The following is an 18,223-nucleotide window of genomic DNA, read 5'->3' as shown; positions in this document are numbered from 1 at the left end:
GACAAGCTGGACAACAAGCAGGAACTAACATTAGCTTATAGAGACTAGGAAAACTCTTGGAACTATGGCATGGAAATTACCATGTGAGAGCACAGAGATGGTGCAATGCTGAGCAATGTCTGATTGAGAGAGTGTGCTAATGACAAGTCCTTAATTAGCTGTGGAACAAACTGCAGGTGTCAATACTTAGCCAAAGGCAACATATAAGACTATACAAGTATTCTGTATCCATGATTACATTTTGCTACGGAGACAGCAGTATAGGACAAGGGCAACTTGTACAGTCTCAAGTGAAGCACAGTACAATTAAATAACCAGAAGGTACACAATAACTAGCTGCTCTGTATGAATTTAATGTACTGTGTGAATGGACATTAGCACTAGGAAGAAGATGCAAATATGCAAGTGCGCATAAAACACTCTCTATTACTACTGTTTGAGTCTGGTACTACTGTCGCACAGTAAAACAAACAAATAAACAAACAAACTTGTGTTTGTAATCATTGTTATGGTGAAGTTTTTTTTGTAAGGAAATGCTCATTTATGGACGCATTTATGGACGGAGTCTCCAGTCTCATGACTTCAGAGGTAATGGTGTAAATTTTCTGACAATGGAAAGTCTACAAGACGTAATAACATGGCAAGTTGCATTTTTGTCTTATTAATTTCAAGTGAGAGGAAAAAAGAGAGGCTGTTGAGAGAACGACAGTTTACATAGCTGCTACATACTGTATAATGTAAGTGATAACAGGAACGAACTAGTTTTGCAGACATTCCACAACATTAAACGTAACTGTAAATGGATAAAGGCCTGCTGCGTCATTATTTAATGAATGGAAAAAAAAAATCGTTAACTGTTGGCAAATTACCATATACTAGGAATGTGTCGGTATGGTAGACTGCATCACACCACAATGGCACTGTTACATTATTTTCTTATAACACACAAGCACACACCCTCTTGATGTATTCCTTACATATATATATGTACTCTATTTATGCATGTATATCCAAATACCCTAAGATCTAAACATCTTGATGCAAAATATGATCCATTTTTATTGGACAGATGATGCACATAATTTTTTATTGATGTGAATATCATTCTCACAGGAGACTGACAGATTTCAATTTATTTGATAAAGCTGGTAGTCTATGACCTTTCGACATTGTGTGCGTGTGTGTGTGTGTGTGTGTGTGCGCGCGCGTGTGCTTTTGTAATCTCATTTATAGGCAGGCACCCATGAAGCCTGAGGTGCTGTCGATTCAATGGTCAGGAAGGCGATCCAATCGAAGACTCCAACGGAATAACAGCTTGTCTCCAAACAACCCACTTCTTAGCCTCGTCAATTCAGGTGTGTTTATTCTTAGCTTCAGAGCTCGATGCAGAGCTGCAGAGCTTGCCTGCCCTGCTTGAAGCGAGGGTGAATTCTTATGAGGAATCTTTTTTAATCTACTGGACCTTCGCACCTTTTTACAAGCTGATGGATATAATACTTGCGAATAGACATTATTCACTTGGCAGACACTTCAATAAAAAAAAAAGTGACTTACAAGTAGGGCAAAATACAATCCAGGCATACACTGTATGTGACTTTCAGTTACTAGGGTAACATCATTGTTGTTCAGTGTTCTCCTGATAGTGGACTCATGAACTATCTCAGACTTTGATAGATCCCTGTTCTTTGAATAAATTATTGTCATCGCATTGATTGAAAACACCCGACTCTAATTTCACCTTCAAATTAAACTGCTAATCCTAGAGGTTCACATACTTCTGCCACTTGCAAAAGTATGTGTAATATTGGATCATTTTCTTCAACAAGTAAATGACTAAGTATAAAATCTAAATTGTTTAATAGGGTTCTCTTTGTCTACTTTTAGGACTTGTGTGAAAATCTGATGATGTTTTAGGTCATATTTATGCAGAAATATAGAAAATTCTAAAGGGTTCACTTTCAGACACCACTGTACATGTATGGCCTAATGAGTTTTATAACTTGACTAGATTTAGCAGCTTACTCCCAGTGGCGTATTGGTGGCTGTGTAATTCACCAAATATGGACCATGCCTATTGTGAGCCGTGTTGGCATTTTGCAGACAGGACGTGTCCGTTCCCCCATCCATCCTGGACTATGGGAATTAAAAACGGGCAGGGCTTTTAGGGCAGAATAAAGAAACACGAATCTTCACGTGCTCATCTAGCAGCTTGTGTAACGTATGATGCATGGAAAAATTGACCTTACAGTTGATGTTCTACTTGACAGCGAATACATGAGTCAGATTAATTTTTGGACTCGGGTGCTCACAAGACTCACTGACGTCAATCTGACATTAGCCTCATGTAATCTAGCATTCAGAGGACACAATGAAAAACTGGGTGACCCTAACAACAGGAACTTTTTGTCAGTAATTGAGCTGTTGGCTCCGTATGAGCCGGTGTTGCGAGAGTTACTGGATAAAAAAAACGTTGTGTCAATTATTTAAGTCCAGCAATTCAGAATGAATTGATTGCATTGTTGTCTCAGAAGGTGCATGACCAAATTTTGTCTGAAATAATGGACTCTACTCAGGATATCAGTAAAACTGATCAACTCAGTCAAGTGTTCAGATATGTTACCGTTCACAAAGACAAAAATGATAATCCAATTGGCATTGATGTCTGTGAGAGTTTTCTCAGATTCCAGAATATAAGCGATCAAATGGCAGAGGGTCTGCAAACAATTCAATTTAATTTGTATAGTGCTTTTAACAAAGGACATTGTCTCAAAGCAGCTTTACAGAAACATATAAACACAGGATACAGATTTTAAGTGTGTGAAGAAGAAACCTTGAGAGGAGCCAGACTCAGAAGGGAACCCATCCTCATTTGGGTAAAACAAACCTCCTTGAGTTGATACAAAGTAAGGGACTTAAAAACTGCAGAGGCCAAGGGTATGACGGGGTGAGTGGAGCCCTGGAGCCCAATACTGTATATATACATTGTATAGTGCATTATTTGAATTTGGTGTTGTATGATGCTTGTCAACATATAACAGCCATCAAAGAGTTCTAGGACATGGTTCAGAGACGTAATGTTTTCTTCAGCCAAAGCATAAAAAAGTGGGCAATGTTGGAAAATCAGCTTTCAAACCCAACACCGAAAAGACTTTGTCCAATGTGATGGGCGTCCAGGCGCGATGCTCTCCATGCATTACATGTTCGTGAAGCTGACATCTAACGGGTACTGACCAAAATCGGTTTACATTCCAAAAAAGCAGAAGAACATACAGAGGCGACTGGACTTGTGAAATCAGAGCAAACATTCGAGTTCGCAATGTTGACTGTGATTCAGTAGAAAATTTTTAACTCTGTCAGTGTAGTATCTCATATGGTATATCGCAGAAGAAAGATATGGACCTCCTTCAAGCAGCAACCTTACTGGAAAATACTTGCAACTCCTTGTCACTGCTAAGGGATCAGTTTGAAGACATCAAAGGCACTGCACAAGGCCTTGCTGCATCGTGGGGTATCAGCTGTCATTTCACTAAAAAACGGGCATGACTCATAAAGTGGCACTTTGATGAACTCGGTGAGGATCAGCGTCTCACAGACCCAGAGAAAAATTTCAAAGTAGGTGTTTTTTACGCTTGCATTGATACAGGTGTTTCTCAGCTGAAATACCGTTTCAAAGGTTTGGATTCAATAGCCAGACAATTCCACTTTTTACGTCCGAGTGAACTCCTGCACTCAGCTGATGATGTGTTGCATGCATTCGCTGAAACACTTGCAATCACCTACAATGATGACATTTCCTCCGATTTTCCATCACAGTTGCTTTCGTTTCGAAGTGCCCTGCGGTCAGAAATAAAAGCAATTGAAATGGGGTCAATTAAAGATCTGACAGAGATGCTGCTGCTGAAGCATGCATCTATTCTTCCAATTGTCACAGATGTGGCTACTGCTCTGAAGCTTTTTCTAACTAGCCCTGTCACGGTGGCAAGTGCCGACCAAATACATAAAAACCTGCTTGAGAAGCAAAATGAGCCAGGACAGACTCTCCGGACTTGCAATTCTCAGCATTGAAAGCGTCTGATGACACCACAGACATTGTGAAGGAGTTTGTGCATAAAAATTCTAGGAGTAAGGGATGGTTTTAAAAGGTATGATGCTTTATTTTACTCATTCACAAGACTGAATCGAACTAACTCATTGTAAAACATTGTAGCCTAATATATATATATATATATATATAAGTTTTGACGGAAGATAGATTATAGAGGATAGCAAATGGCAGGGCAATAGCACTTGTACGTGATATTGATGGGTGAATAAATCTGTGAGACAAATCCTGCAAATTGGGCATGGATAGCGATAAAATCCCCTAAAACACACTGTATAAACAGCAACAAATACTTGCTAGCTAGTGACATTCTTTACACTGCCACATTCAGAATCCTAAAAAGAAGAAGAAAAAAAGTATTATTAGATACCATTTTTTTTTTTAAAATGACATAAGTAAATCAGATTATTTGATCAAATATGACTTAGTATCACTAGGAGGTTGTCACATTCACTTGATGACGTTCATCACACTGTGAAAGAGAAGATTTATCTTAGGAGTGCGAACAAGTACTTGAAATTTCATAGACCTCCTCTAAAGTGCATTTGAATACTCATATGAAAACAGATGCTTTTGTTCACATGGTTCTATTTTCCCTCAACTCCATATTCACTTAATAGGACACTTAATATTTTCACAAAAGTAATTAAACTGATTTTAGACTAATTTAAAAGGTTTATTTGGTAAACCATTGTCTGATCAATATTAAGCAGGGGTTTGAAAAATTGAGAAAACACTTAAAACATATATATTTTTGCCTTTTATGTGTATTTATCTGTTTTAAATATATTTTATGTTCTGTTCAACTGTTTTTGAATACCTTTAATATTTATTAAGAGTTTAACTACTTTATTGTGCTTGTGCATGTTGATGATTGTTATTTTGTATGATATTCTGTAGAATTTCAGCTTTCTTGTATATGCTAACTGGTGTACTATACGGTAAAAGGCACCACACTGGACACAAACACAACTGCAGATATATTACTAACGTTGAGCACCGGTATGTTTTCGTGCATTACTTTGCATGCATTTAGGGAAGAACACAACATAATACATATTAAATATAGTCCCCATAATACATATAGAAAATAAATCAACAATGAATTACAAAATTTCACAGAAGACACAGATCAATCATTTTAACAGATAATGTGTTAAATCTTAATATGTTGGATTTGCGAGGTTATAAAATGGCGAGAATACCACAGAACTGGTTGAGCTAAAGTGTGCAGCACGGAGGTTGATGAGCCAAGTGGCTATCTAGCTAGCTAGTTTTGCAAGTTGGAAAAAAGGTGCTGGGACAAAATACGAGGCATTTTGCTAGCCAGAAATCAATCTGTATTGCTAACATTTGTTCCCTGGCCTAGCAAACTTCTGAAGTTGAATTGAGTATGACAATGCTAATTTGCACACTGTGTGAGTCTGAATTTAAGTGAAGGGACACTTGGAACAGTTCACCTCGCTTAACTATTTCGACGCTGTTGTATATTTCACTCATTGTGATATACACATTCTTTGACACCGAGGTCAATTCTTAACTTCAAAAAATTAATACTTACTGTTACGTAGACACCTGTCTAGGATTGGGGAGCCAGTAACAAAGTAAAGAAATATGAAAAAAGTAATGAAAGAAAAAAAGATTACCTTGGAGAGAGAGAACCAGGATGTCCAACCTCCTGTCCCAGAATCAGCACCATAGACACCACTACTTTTAATTAGACAATAACTTTTAATTTTGTAGTTGCAAAAGATGTCAATCACAACTATCACCAAAACAAGACAATACCAAAGAATACTCATAAAAAAAGAAAATGGGGGACAACAGCTTCAGGGGAGGGCCAGGCCAAAATAACAGACAAACAAACATACCCAACTAAGCCAAAAGCCTCTCTAACTTACCTAAGCGAAAACCATACAAACGAAAGAAAATAAATTACAAGAACCCTTCCCTCTCTCCCTGTCTAATCATAAACCAGGAGAAAAGTCAGCAGTACCAGAAAAAATGGCACCCTCCCCCTAATTTCCCCAAACAAGAAAGAAATATTGAGCAACCACTTCTGCTACAGCACGAACTCCTGAGCTCACTCATTCAGAAACAAAACAACTCAACATATAAATCAACTCTGGATTCTGTGACCAGGAGGAAGACCTCAACCGCATCCTAGGAAGTCTCTCTCACTTCTCCACAGATCCAATGTGGCTTATGTCTCTGCTCCTCCCGCACACCATCCAATCACCTCCAACATCGACTAATTAGGTCCAGCTGGTCAGAGCACCTGCATGACAATGGAGGGATAGAGAAAGAGGGCAGAGAACAAAACACACATCCAAAACACAATATACACAAACAGAAACACAAACACACCGTTATACATGAAATATCATCCCTGGGACGTAAAATTACCAGCAACGAATATCCAACAGCACAGTAAGAGCATCAGTCCTTGCAGAGCCAGCATGAGAAAATGGCGGTCACACACTGTCAGCACGGTGTCTGAGCCTGTATCACACATGTGCGAATGGCGTTCCCCGAATCAAACTAATCTGTGTTAATGAAATTGAAATAAATCTCCTAGATGACACTATTTATACATTTTATGTTAGACTAGTTAAATATACACACGTATTACTCCTAATTCGATATGTTTAAATAAACTCAACAAAAATGGAATGTGTCATATCTATGAAGGGCCTGAATCATATATATATATATATATATATATATATATATATATATATATATATATATATATATTTGAGTGTGTCATTTAGATTCATTGCAATGCATTCATTGAGAAAGAAAGAGAGAAAGAGATGGAGTAAAGGAAAAAGAGAATGGAAGGAGTAAAAGGTAGAGAGAGGGCTTGAGCTCTGTTTGCTGAACCGTCTTATCTTTCTAGGTATGTATGAGGAGGACAGTCAGTGGATGACCCAGATAAACAGACTACAGAAGCTGATCGATCGCCTTGAGAAGAAGGTAACAATTTACACCTGATAATTCTCCTGCGGTTGGTGTCGTTTTATTGTCTGCATAATTACACACTGGCTGATGAGTCATACCATAAACAATGTAATTAAGATCCGTGAAATACATCGCTTTCCCCTCCTTCACTTGATTTCTTTCATCTTTTCTTTCTATCTCTCATTTTTTTGGCTGTAATTTAATCCTTCTTTTCCCTTTTTCATCTCCCCCTCTATCATTGTCTCCCTTTGCCTCTGATTCTCTCTCTCTCTCCTTCTACTCCATCGCTCTCTTTGATTTTCTTTGTTTCTTTGATCTTCTTTTTCTTTCATTTCTTTTCATCTTTCTTATTCCTTTTCTTTAACATTGTCTCACTTCTTTCATCTCCCTCTTTCTTCCTTTCTCCCATTGTTTTCTATTTGCATTCACATCTTCCCCCTTTTCTTTCTCTCCCTCTCCCTCTCTTTCATCCCGACTTTGTCCAAGTATCTTTCCCCTCCTCGTTTCCTTCTCCATATTTTCGTTTTCTTTCTTTTTTTCCCTCTCCTTTTGCTTCTCTCCTTTGCTGTCTCTCTATGTCTCTTTCTTTCCCTTTCTTTCTCCACCTCTCTTCCATGGTCTCCCTTTGTGTTTGTCCCATTCCTTTTTCATCTTCTGCTTTTATTGTCTTTTTCCCGCCTTTTCTCCTTTTCTCCCTTTGTCTTCATTTTCTACTCTTTCACTGTCCTTATCTTTCCCTCACTTTGGCTGTTTCTCTTTCATCACTTTACCGTTGCCTCCTTCTCCATATTTTTCTCCCTCTCCCTTTCATTGTCTCCCTTTGTCTCTCTGTTTCCTTCATCCTCTTTCCCACTATCTCTATCTCTCCATATCTCCTTTCTTCCTCCCTCCCCTCCACTATCTCACTCTTCATTCTCATTCCCACCAATTTGCCTTTTAATAGCTGCTGAGCTTTTCATGTTTTCCCCCCATGACACAGGGGGATAATTGTAAATCATTTGGTTTGATGGTTGCAGAAGATGCAGTTATCGTTTTATTTTTGTTAGGAGCTGCGTCTGGAGCCGGTAGAAGAAGAGGTCTCAGAAGGCTCCACGAAATCGGTACCTCATTCAGAGCTTTTCTCTGTGTTCCCTCAGTAATCAGAACCGTTACTACACCCTCTCTATGTTGTTGTCTAGGAAACTGAGCAACTCTCAAGTTTTTCTGTCTTTCATCTCTGTCATCTTCCATTTTCAATTGTCAGTTCCATCGTTCAGAAAGTATTTTGTACCAGTCTCATGTGGCAGACTTGAGAGACTGTTATTTCTCTCTCTCTCTCTCTCTCTCTGTATGTGTGTATAAGAGAAAGCAATGAAAATAGGCCTGAGCAGCACTTGGCTCCCTGTGAAGATCCGTGCTGAGCAGCAGAACGTGTGAGAATGTGATCATGGTGTTTATCTACAAACATCAGACAGAATATGCTTTTGCTCTCACCCATATACACAGAAACAATTATCCAGACATGTAGAGGTGTACAGGACATGTACACCTAATTAGTATGTATTATACATGATTCAGGCCTCATCCACACGTATACAAAACAGTTTTTATTCCTCCATTTTAAAACAATCCCATTCAAGATACCAAAAATATCTCAGTCAGCATGTGTATTGAGTGAGAGAGTGAGAAGTGCAGAAAAACACCAACATGGCCAAAAGTTCTAAAATTCAAAAAACAACAAACGCAAGGATTCATATGCAGATTAACAACGAGGTAGAATTACTACTTAAGCTTACACTTGAATATAAAGTAAATACATACATACATAACAACTAAATAACTAAATATCCATGTTGATAACTAGCTAACAAGCTAATAGTGTCCTTATCTAAAACAATAAAATATCCATGTTATCAGCTAGCTAACTAGCTTAGTCATTATGTTAAACAAAAACCTCTCCCTGTTGGTTGCTAGCTAACTAATTAATATTCCCTTTATATACAAAATCTCCATGTTGGTAACAAGCTACTATTGTTAAATGTAAAACAAACAACTCAATCTTCATGCTGCTAGCTAGCTACCTAGCTAATATTGCCCTCAGGTAAAACAGATAAATCTCCATGTTATTAACTAGCTAACGAGCTAATATTGTTCTTATGTAAAACAAACAACTAAATCTCCATGTTGCTAGCTAGCTAACTAGTATGTATTATCATTATGAAATTGCAGTCATGTTAAAATGTCAGGTTTACTCAACATTTAAGTAAAACGTAAATGAAATCCATTTGCCAAATCCAATTGTAAATGCTTAATAAAAATATATTTTTAACATACTTTTAGCGTAACGTTACTGGATTAACACTTGCTCATAAAAACATAACTAATTGAAAATGGACAATGAATAAGTAGACCTGAATATTTACCATAGTCAAATCCTTTTTTTAATTAAAAAAAATATCATTACTAAATCTACAAATAAATAGTAGTTTGCATTTGGAATACTTAGCACCTAGCAAATTTCTCTTCAAATATAAGTATAAATGCTAGCATATAAAAAGCACACTAGTGTACTTTTACCAACTACTTAAACTAGCATATGAAAAATACACTAGTGTGCTTGTCTTAAAATAAGACATGACATGATAGTGTATCAGAAGGAGCCCCGATTCTTATCCATGCATTTTTTCCAGCTCAGCTCGGGTGTTGTCACTGTTTGTACGACTACCAGACTGATAAAATATAAAACTTTTCTAACTAGGCTAGTTTGGTGTCACGGGCCAAGTGGAGGCACTGCTAAGCTATCATTGTATGGGTTTAGCTGCTACAGTGCCCTGAAAAGTTACATTATCTTTCCTTATGCTCTGCTTATATCATGTGCGTAAACTGGAACTCATATAGACATTTAAACGCCTTGTTTTCTCAGCAGTTAGTGTTTCAGTTTCAACCCCTTTACTGGTTAAAAAAAAAAATCGTATGGCGTATATCCATTTTTCCTCACACTGACTGTGTGAGCTAGCGTTTGGCAGAATTGAGTGCCGTCAGCCAATAATAATAATAATAATAATAATAATAATAATAATAAACAGATTTGAGAACAGTGTGAGACTTTGTTGAGCTCTGTATTAAAACTGAAGAGGAGACATGAAATTACTGGGGTCTTTTGTCTCAGGAGAAAAAGCTGAGACTTAAGCAGATGTCTCTATTGTACATTTATTTGAGCTTATTGAAACTATAGAACTTATAGAAACTATAAATCTCTTTTTACACCGTTTTCCCCTATAGGACTGTCCTTTCACCAAATTAGTCTTCAAATTATTTCTTTCATACTTACACCTGTAATATACTGTATATGACTTCTTTTAATATTTTGCTGTAATCCTGGACATGTCTTGATGCTATGTGTGTGTGTGTGTGTGTGTGTGTGTGTGTGTGTGTGTGTGTTAGAAAAATGTAGCTATTACACCTCAGTGTGTTTGCGTGGGTGTCTCTATGTAGTACATACTGACAAAAATAAGAACAATGGCCGTTCTGGTTGGTGAATAAACATCAAGATGAATAAAATGCTTTATCCCGGTATGTTGAAGGAACACTGGGTAAAGATTTACAAAAAAAACAACCAGATATGTCATTCAGGATTTCTACCCATAAGACACAATAGTGTGTATTTGTAGAGACTGGTATTCAAGTGTGGGATGTTTCCTTGCTGTAGATAAAGGTAGGTGTATGAGAACTGTTTGGCATGCATGCATCAATATTCTTCACATGTGAATCTGAAATTTGCTTTTTGTTTCAGTAGTGATTTCATGTGTAAAAAATTTCTTTACGTTTTATTTATCATGGTGTGAGAGAAGATGTAGGTGAGAACAAAAGGATTATACGACATGACAAGAACTGGGGACCGGCTATAGTACAGGGCAGTATATATGGTCATGTGTACAGTTTGTATAGTGCACTGGGAGTAGACTTTATGAGAGGTGGCACCACTCCAGCGCCCAAAGTGAGGTCAGTCCTGACCCCTGGGAGACGACTATCACGTCCTGTTTGGTTCACTTGAGCCCTGATTTGCCCATCAGCAGGTTACAGCACTGCCTGTCAAACACCAGCCATTACTGAGCCTTCGTAATGTACCCTGTGGATGGGGACATGGTCATACTGGAAGAGACCACTCAGATCCCATCAGAAGAGAAATGCTTCATTATAGGATAAATGTGATCATTCAGAATAACTTTATATAGATTTGCCATGATTGTTCTCTCTAAGGGGACAAGTGGGGCCAAATCATGACAGCAAAATGGCACCCTACATCATAAGCGCCACGTTTTTTCTATTTAATTTGTCACCTGTCTGTAAATGTGCCACTGTATATACACTCAGACTTGACATGTTGCAGTGTGCAGATCACTGACTGTGGGGACAGTGGCTTTTTCTGTCTTTCTTCCTTTAATTGGTTAGCAGCAGCTCACAGGTGCCTCATTAATGTTATGCAGAGTCATTTCCACAGTGATGATGTTTGATACACTGTCAGCCGTGTGTGTTTGAACACCCAAGTAGTGTATTTTCATTATAGTTTAATTACTATTAGTGCCACAGACACTATCAGACAAAACATATTAGATAATATCAAAGACCTAAATCTTTGCCTTTAAGGACTATCTGCTTTTATATTCTAATGAGTGCAACTGGAGGGTAAAGCAGTTAATCTCACAGATAGAAGACTGATGAGCAGTGTCTGTATAATAGAACCTGCCTGATTCATCGTGACACTCTACATCTGCTTGGAGCTTCTGCAAGTATGACTCCCTTTTGTTAGCATAGTATCACATGGTATTGGATGTTATATGAGAATTTTTTATGAGTATCCGAGGACCATATGAGACCCTCATCATTCTTGGTATTTACCCAAGTCACATTCCTCATTCTCCATCCTGTCCGCCAGCTGCTGTCACTACACTGCATGTCTGTTTCCTCCCTCTAGGTCCCATAAGTCTGATAGCCATCAGTGATTGTTGTCTATTCTACCAAATCATCTCAGAATAAGAATATTGATCTGGCAGCATTTGTCACATTATTTCCTTCAAGAATCGAACTCTGTTCACTATTTAGGGATGAATGTACCATTGACAAGGTCTTCTCTAACTAACCGTTACATTTATTTTCAAACGTGACATTTACATTTGTTTCTTTTTCTTTCCTGAGTGTATAGATATAACATGACCCCAATTATACACTAATATGAGTCATTCATTCATGCTTCATTTTTTTTTTTTTTTTTTTTTTTTTTGCAAGCAGGGATTAACAAAGTATTTAATGCATGTTATCACAAGTAAAATGCATTTATTAGTCATTTTCACACAACAGATCTCAAATCATGTATATGAAGACTAATTTATAGAGTACAATCCCTTTCCAAGTCTCTAATTTGGGCTTGTGTGGGGGTGTAAGAGAAAATAAGACATTAATCAGCCCTGAAAGTGTTCATTAAAAAAAAAAGTTACTTTTTGGGAGTGTAAGAGAAAATAAGACATTAATTAGCCCTGAAAGTGTTCATTAAAAAAAAATGTTACCTTTAAATCTTACAGGAAGGAGTTTAAAAATATTCTACTATGCTGTGATGCAAGTTTAGTGCTTGTGTTCAGCTCTGTTTGTTCTCTTTTTAGCACATTCTGATAGTGCAGAGGCAGTTGTCTGTGATGGAGGACGAGCTGGAGGAGTTCCGTTTGGCTCTGCGGCAGTACGTTGATTGTGCCAGTGTCCAGACAGGCAGCCTCCAGTGAGTACACGCCTCCATCTCCGCCCGTGCCATATCTGAATGCTTAAAAATATCGCAAATGTCAAAAAAGTTTCCCTTGGAAAAGCCAAGACGTGTTGGGTTGCAATGAATATCGCAGTGTAAAATTTTTCACATGGACTGGAATCAAAAAGGTTAAGAAGGTTCACATGTCAGTTACAGTGTGGTGAAGAAACTGGGACGAGATCAAAGTGACACGCAGCATATTAAGCCATGCTTTCCGATTTTCCTCATGGGACACTGGAGGTATTCTCATCTCAAAGTTTTCCCAAGTTTTGACATCAGCTGGTGAATTTCCATTAGTGGAGGAGGCTGGTGCATGTGAGCATGGGGATTAGGAGAAATACAGAGTAAAGAATGTGTTTCTTGTTGTGTTTTTTGTCCCACTCCTGTCACTGTAGCTCACAATGACTGTCTCAGAGTCAGTTTAGAGATGTTATCCTATCACATTCATCCATCCCGCCATTCATTTTCTGTACCGCTTATCCTACACAGAGTCTTGGGGAGCCTGGAGCCTATCCCAGAGGACACGGGGCACAACCCCATGGGAGACACCCTGGACGGGGTGCCTAACCATCACAGGGCTCAATCACACACACACTCAGACACTACAGACAATTTAGAGATGCCAATCAGCCTACAATGCATGTCTTTGGATTGGGGGAGGAAACTGGAGTACCCAGAGGAAACCCAGGAAGCACGGGGGGAACTGCAAACTCCACGCACACAGGGCGGAGGCAGGAATCGAACCCCCAACCCTGTAGGTGCGAGGTGAACGTGCTAACTTCTAAGCCACTGAAGATATGATAAGGCATATCTATGTATCTTTATGGATCTTCAGTTCATATCAAAGGTCTATTGGATCTTCAGCTAGCTATACTCTCAGAGAGATGAATAGTTGACGGGGTTCCACAGGGCCTTCCTCAGGTGTTTCCTAGGTCCTATTTGAGATCATGTCTGAGAACCGTGCCTGAACAACACTGTTAATCCGGTCTCACTCTACATTGTTCAGCTCCCAGTCTTCACGCTTCAGTACACTACAGGTCAGAGTGCCTTAATCAGTCCCACAGAATTGTGCTCTTTCCTGCTCTAACACAAGTGACTCATTAAAAACATGTGAATCATTAAAGAAATGTCTACTAGCTAATGACTTGAATCCAAAGAGCAGGGAAAACATCTAAAGCGTGTCCATTTGCTATTGATGGTTTCACTGAAAAAAATTATTAATTGGGAGTAATTTCTATATAACAAAGAAACAATTTAGTGGAGTGCTACACAAACACAAAAGTTAATGATTGCTCATTTGTCTTCAGTGTTGCAGTTCAGCGGATTGCTAATGAGTCTCGCTTCATAGTCTATGAGTTCTGGGAGCACACTAGTTTGTGGAAGAAGTAAGTCCTAATTTTACTTCAGCCAGTTCCTAATGCGCATGCCTGATCTTTATTTATTGATGGATTTATTTATTTTCCCCTCAAATTTCTTAGTGAAATCATAAAACAGAAATTCAATGGAGTGTATGATCATGTTATAGGGCTGTAGTACTGTATGTGTGTCTTATGTAGGGGTTTTCTGTTTGTAGTCATCTGCAGACAAACTACAGCAAAACCTTCCAGAGGGCCAACGTGGATTTCTTGGAGACGCCAGAGATTACGACAACTATGCTGGTACCAGGTACAGTGAGCATACTTGTCACTGTGCTGTAAAAGAAGGAGATGATTTTTGTATAATTGATAGGCCTCTTTGTGCTTACTTGTATTCTTTCCTTCTCCAGCATCATGGTGGGTCCTGAACAACAATTAGAACCGCAATAATGAACAACGATCAAAAGGCAACCGAGTTTGTCATTACTATGTCTCTGTCCTCTGATGGAGCAGTGTTGTGTTAACACTTCCTGTGAAGTTGTGGTGAAAATCATCGGATATTCATGCTCCCTCATCTTTAGCTCTTTCAAATATGTACCTTCCTTAATATCTAAGGCAATGGCCTAGTCACCAATATCGATGGTACTCTATCCACTATTTTTACATGCGGAATACGTTTGTGTGAAATGTTTGTTTGATTCGTTACTTACTGCAGTGGCGTAGTCGAGAAGTAATTTAAGAGGGCAATGAGGAAATATGCTAAATAAAGTCACTGCAGGTTCTGTACAATTAAATTGATAAGTATGATGTGCTCGTGAGTAATGGGTGGATGTCGGCGCTATTCTGAACTTGTCATTTAATTATTTAAGGCACGATCGGCCATCGACCGATCTTGCCGTGTTGATGATGCTAATAGGCATAGGAAATAAAATACCTTTATGACAGTTCCACTGAAAATAATTCAACTGACATGCTAACATCTTAACATGCTAAATAAGATAACAAACATCTTTCCTCATAAAACCAGACCTACCCTTCTTTTTCTCCACCTGCAGCACACCTGCAATACTTCATCGTTTGCCACCCTGATAGCTTTCAAAGAGAAATTGGAAAAACGCATTATCCCGATTGGTTAATCCTGTTTCTTATTGCTTCTCATCATAGCAGTTGGTAGCCAATGAAATGTGATTAAACTAATTAAGGCTAATCTGAAACGAAGTTAAATAAGGGCTTGTACGAGTTTGTTGACCTTTTCTAAAGATCATTACAGCTCAATCACTGCGTAAAAACCGGCCATGGTGCCTGGGTGGGAGGAATGACATTACTCTCCCCTGTCAGTCAGAGTGACACCAGGCAATCGTGGCCATGAGCTCATGCACGTGGAAGACAGCAGTTATTGTTCTTCTCAGTGAATGTGCATGCAGTGCCGTTGTGATGTGACATGAGGAGCAGCTAATAAAGATGTGGTGGCTTCATGTGTCTCAGAGGAAGCATGTGTTAGCCTTCACTCTCTCTGGATGGTAGCTGTTGTGTGATAGACGAGGGCTAGCTAGAGCTAACTAGGAAATTGGAGAATGAACAAATTGGAGAAAAATGGGGTTAAAAAAGTACAAAAACCGAAGGCACATAACAATTTTAATTTAAATGACCTTATTTTAAATAATAATAAAGAAATCTGAATATCTAGCCAAGGAATGCATATAAGTGAAACAAGGTATATTTATTATTAAACGTTTATGACGTTTACGTGAATTTAGAAATGCTAGAAATGACTTTATTTTATTGGAACATTGTAGATCTATTCTAACCGAAAAGACCAAAATCTTTAGAACTCTAAGTAGGCACAAGTCGCACATCGCATATTTATGTTTTACAGTATATGAGCCTATTATCTATACGCTTCCTTTATTAAAGCACTCATTAACAGTCCCAATAGGATCTTAGAGCAAGCAGTTAATACGTTCTATAAAGAGTTAACTCTCCTTGTTTAATTGCTATTCTGTATCATTTTGTTTCATCCGTGCAATTAAAGTGATTAAACAGAAATATAACTCCAGGTGTTCAAAAACTTGCAGTGTATCTCAGACAGAGTATGCCTGTCAATGTACTAATAAAGTGTAATCTGAGTAAAATGATCACAGTGCTGGTGTTCACTGATCAGCACCTCATTAATCTGTGAGTCAGTGCTACAGTGAGTGTGATCTTCAACGTCCTGTGTGATTGTAGCTAGGCTGTGTACGTGTCAGCACTATTACATCAGTGCTTCCTTATGTAGCAGTACTTGTGACTTGATCAACCCTGATGACCACAAGTTCTTCCCTCTGCAGATTCTGTATAAAGATTCACCACAGTCGCTGTATTTTCTGTAGATTGTCCATTGTGAATAAAGATAAGGCTACAGTCACCATGTTTGTTGTGTCATAATTTTGGCAGAGACAGATCCATCTTCACATGTAGACATATGGCTCAGCATTGGTCATATTGTTTAAAAATGCATAAATACATACATACAAAAATGTAGGTTTAGGTTTAGCTTTATAGGTTAATTAATATGTCATAGATTAAATATTAAGAAAATATTATAAACCTAAAATTAATTGAAAATTTGACCAATCCTCTCTATTCCTGCATACGGTTTGACCAGTCTTACCCACTAGTTTGACAAATCCTGGCCACTCCCACAGAGAGTTTGACTAATCCCAACCACTTCTGCGGAAACATTGACCAATCCAGCCTGCTGCTGCACAACGTGTGCCCCACCTGCCTGCTCCCACAAAATGTTTGCGCAATCCCACCCACTCATGCAGATAGTTTGACTAATCCCGACCGCTCCAGCAGACATTCCTAAACAATCCCAACTGTTCCCACAGAAAGTTTGGCCAATCCCAATCCTTTCTGCTCCTGTAGATATTTTCACCAATCTTACCCATTGCCGCAACCTCCTATATATGACCACGTGCTGCTGCCCTCATGCACGTGGACTTTCTTGAAAAAGGAAAGAAGAAAGGTTTGATAATGACATACTCCCAATACATCTTCAGCAGGTTAGTCTGTAAAATCAATAATAGCCAAAAGCAGTGGAAAAGGTGTTGTTTCTAGCATGTACCGTTTAAATCGAGACCTCTGGCTGAGTCAGAGGATATGTAGAGCTCTTCAGACCTGTTGAGTACCAGTTCATTCTTTAGGATGAGATCACTAAGAAGTGTTGATCTTTGATGAGGCAACACTGCCACCCTGTGAATGTGTAAGGCACACAGCAGCCATGATCAACTGTTTGGACAGATGGAAGTAAAACACTTAACAGCCCGTGACATTTCACTACTCACTCTAATGTGTAATTTACATGAGATGTAACACAGTAGTTTATTTGAGAGGACTTATTTAAAATGTCTTAATAATAATAAAGAAATGATTGTAGTTGTGTCTAAGCTGTACTGGTGCGCCACTGTGTTGGCAGTGTGTTTGTAATATGTTAGCTGCTATAATAAAGCAGCTAGATCAGCACTTCAGAAATATGACCTGAAAATACTAATTAAAAGGACACATCCCACTTAGGACAAGCATGTTTAACTACAGTGTGTAACTCTATTTTAAATTCAGTTATTCACACTTATAAATTGCATTTATACTTGTACATTTGGACTTGTCTCAGTCTTGGGCATGGGTTGTTGGGTTGGGCAAAATTCAACAAGAAATAATTCCTTCATTTAGAAAACAAAATCTAATCGTTGGCACAATGCATGACTGAAGCCAACTAGCTGAAGGCTTGGTCTAAAAAAAGGTTAATGATTTTCAGTCTCAATCTTGACTTGGTCTCATTTTTTCTGGACTCAATCTTTATGTGGCCTTGAACCCCTTAAGACTCAGTCTCGACTAGTCATGGTCTTGGACTCGTCTTTTACTTGACAATGGCAGTCTTGACTACAGTCCTACTGATTGACATCAGTCAATCTTAATATCTAATTGTACTCTCCATTTTTTAGACCTGACAAACCCACAGGTGTTAAATTTGGCAAGTTAAACTCGGAA

General features: G+C 38.4%; 1 protein-coding gene across 1 annotated transcript in view; it reads left to right on the top strand.

Annotated features, from left to right (window-relative positions):
* The window catches only part of necab1 (N-terminal EF-hand calcium binding protein 1), a 42,370-nt gene extending 27,340 nt beyond the window's left edge, over positions 1-15,030 (top strand). The window contains exons 7-13 of the mRNA XM_053637697.1: positions 1,234-1,355; positions 7,005-7,081; positions 8,113-8,166; positions 12,703-12,815; positions 14,147-14,224; positions 14,413-14,504; positions 14,605-15,030. Coding sequence (XP_053493672.1) covers positions 1,234-1,355; positions 7,005-7,081; positions 8,113-8,166; positions 12,703-12,815; positions 14,147-14,224; positions 14,413-14,504; positions 14,605-14,633 — 565 coding nt within the window. The 3' untranslated portion in view covers positions 14,634-15,030. The remainder of the gene's footprint in view (positions 1-1,233; positions 1,356-7,004; positions 7,082-8,112; positions 8,167-12,702; positions 12,816-14,146; positions 14,225-14,412; positions 14,505-14,604) is intronic.
* The last annotated feature ends 3,193 nt before the right edge of the window (positions 15,031-18,223 follow it).

The sequence above is a fragment of the Ictalurus furcatus genome, chromosome 12 (assembly GCF_023375685.1).
Source record: "Ictalurus furcatus strain D&B chromosome 12, Billie_1.0, whole genome shotgun sequence".
NCBI lineage: Eukaryota > Metazoa > Chordata > Actinopteri > Siluriformes > Ictaluridae > Ictalurus > Ictalurus furcatus.
This window is presented reverse-complemented; position numbering and strand designations above follow the sequence as displayed.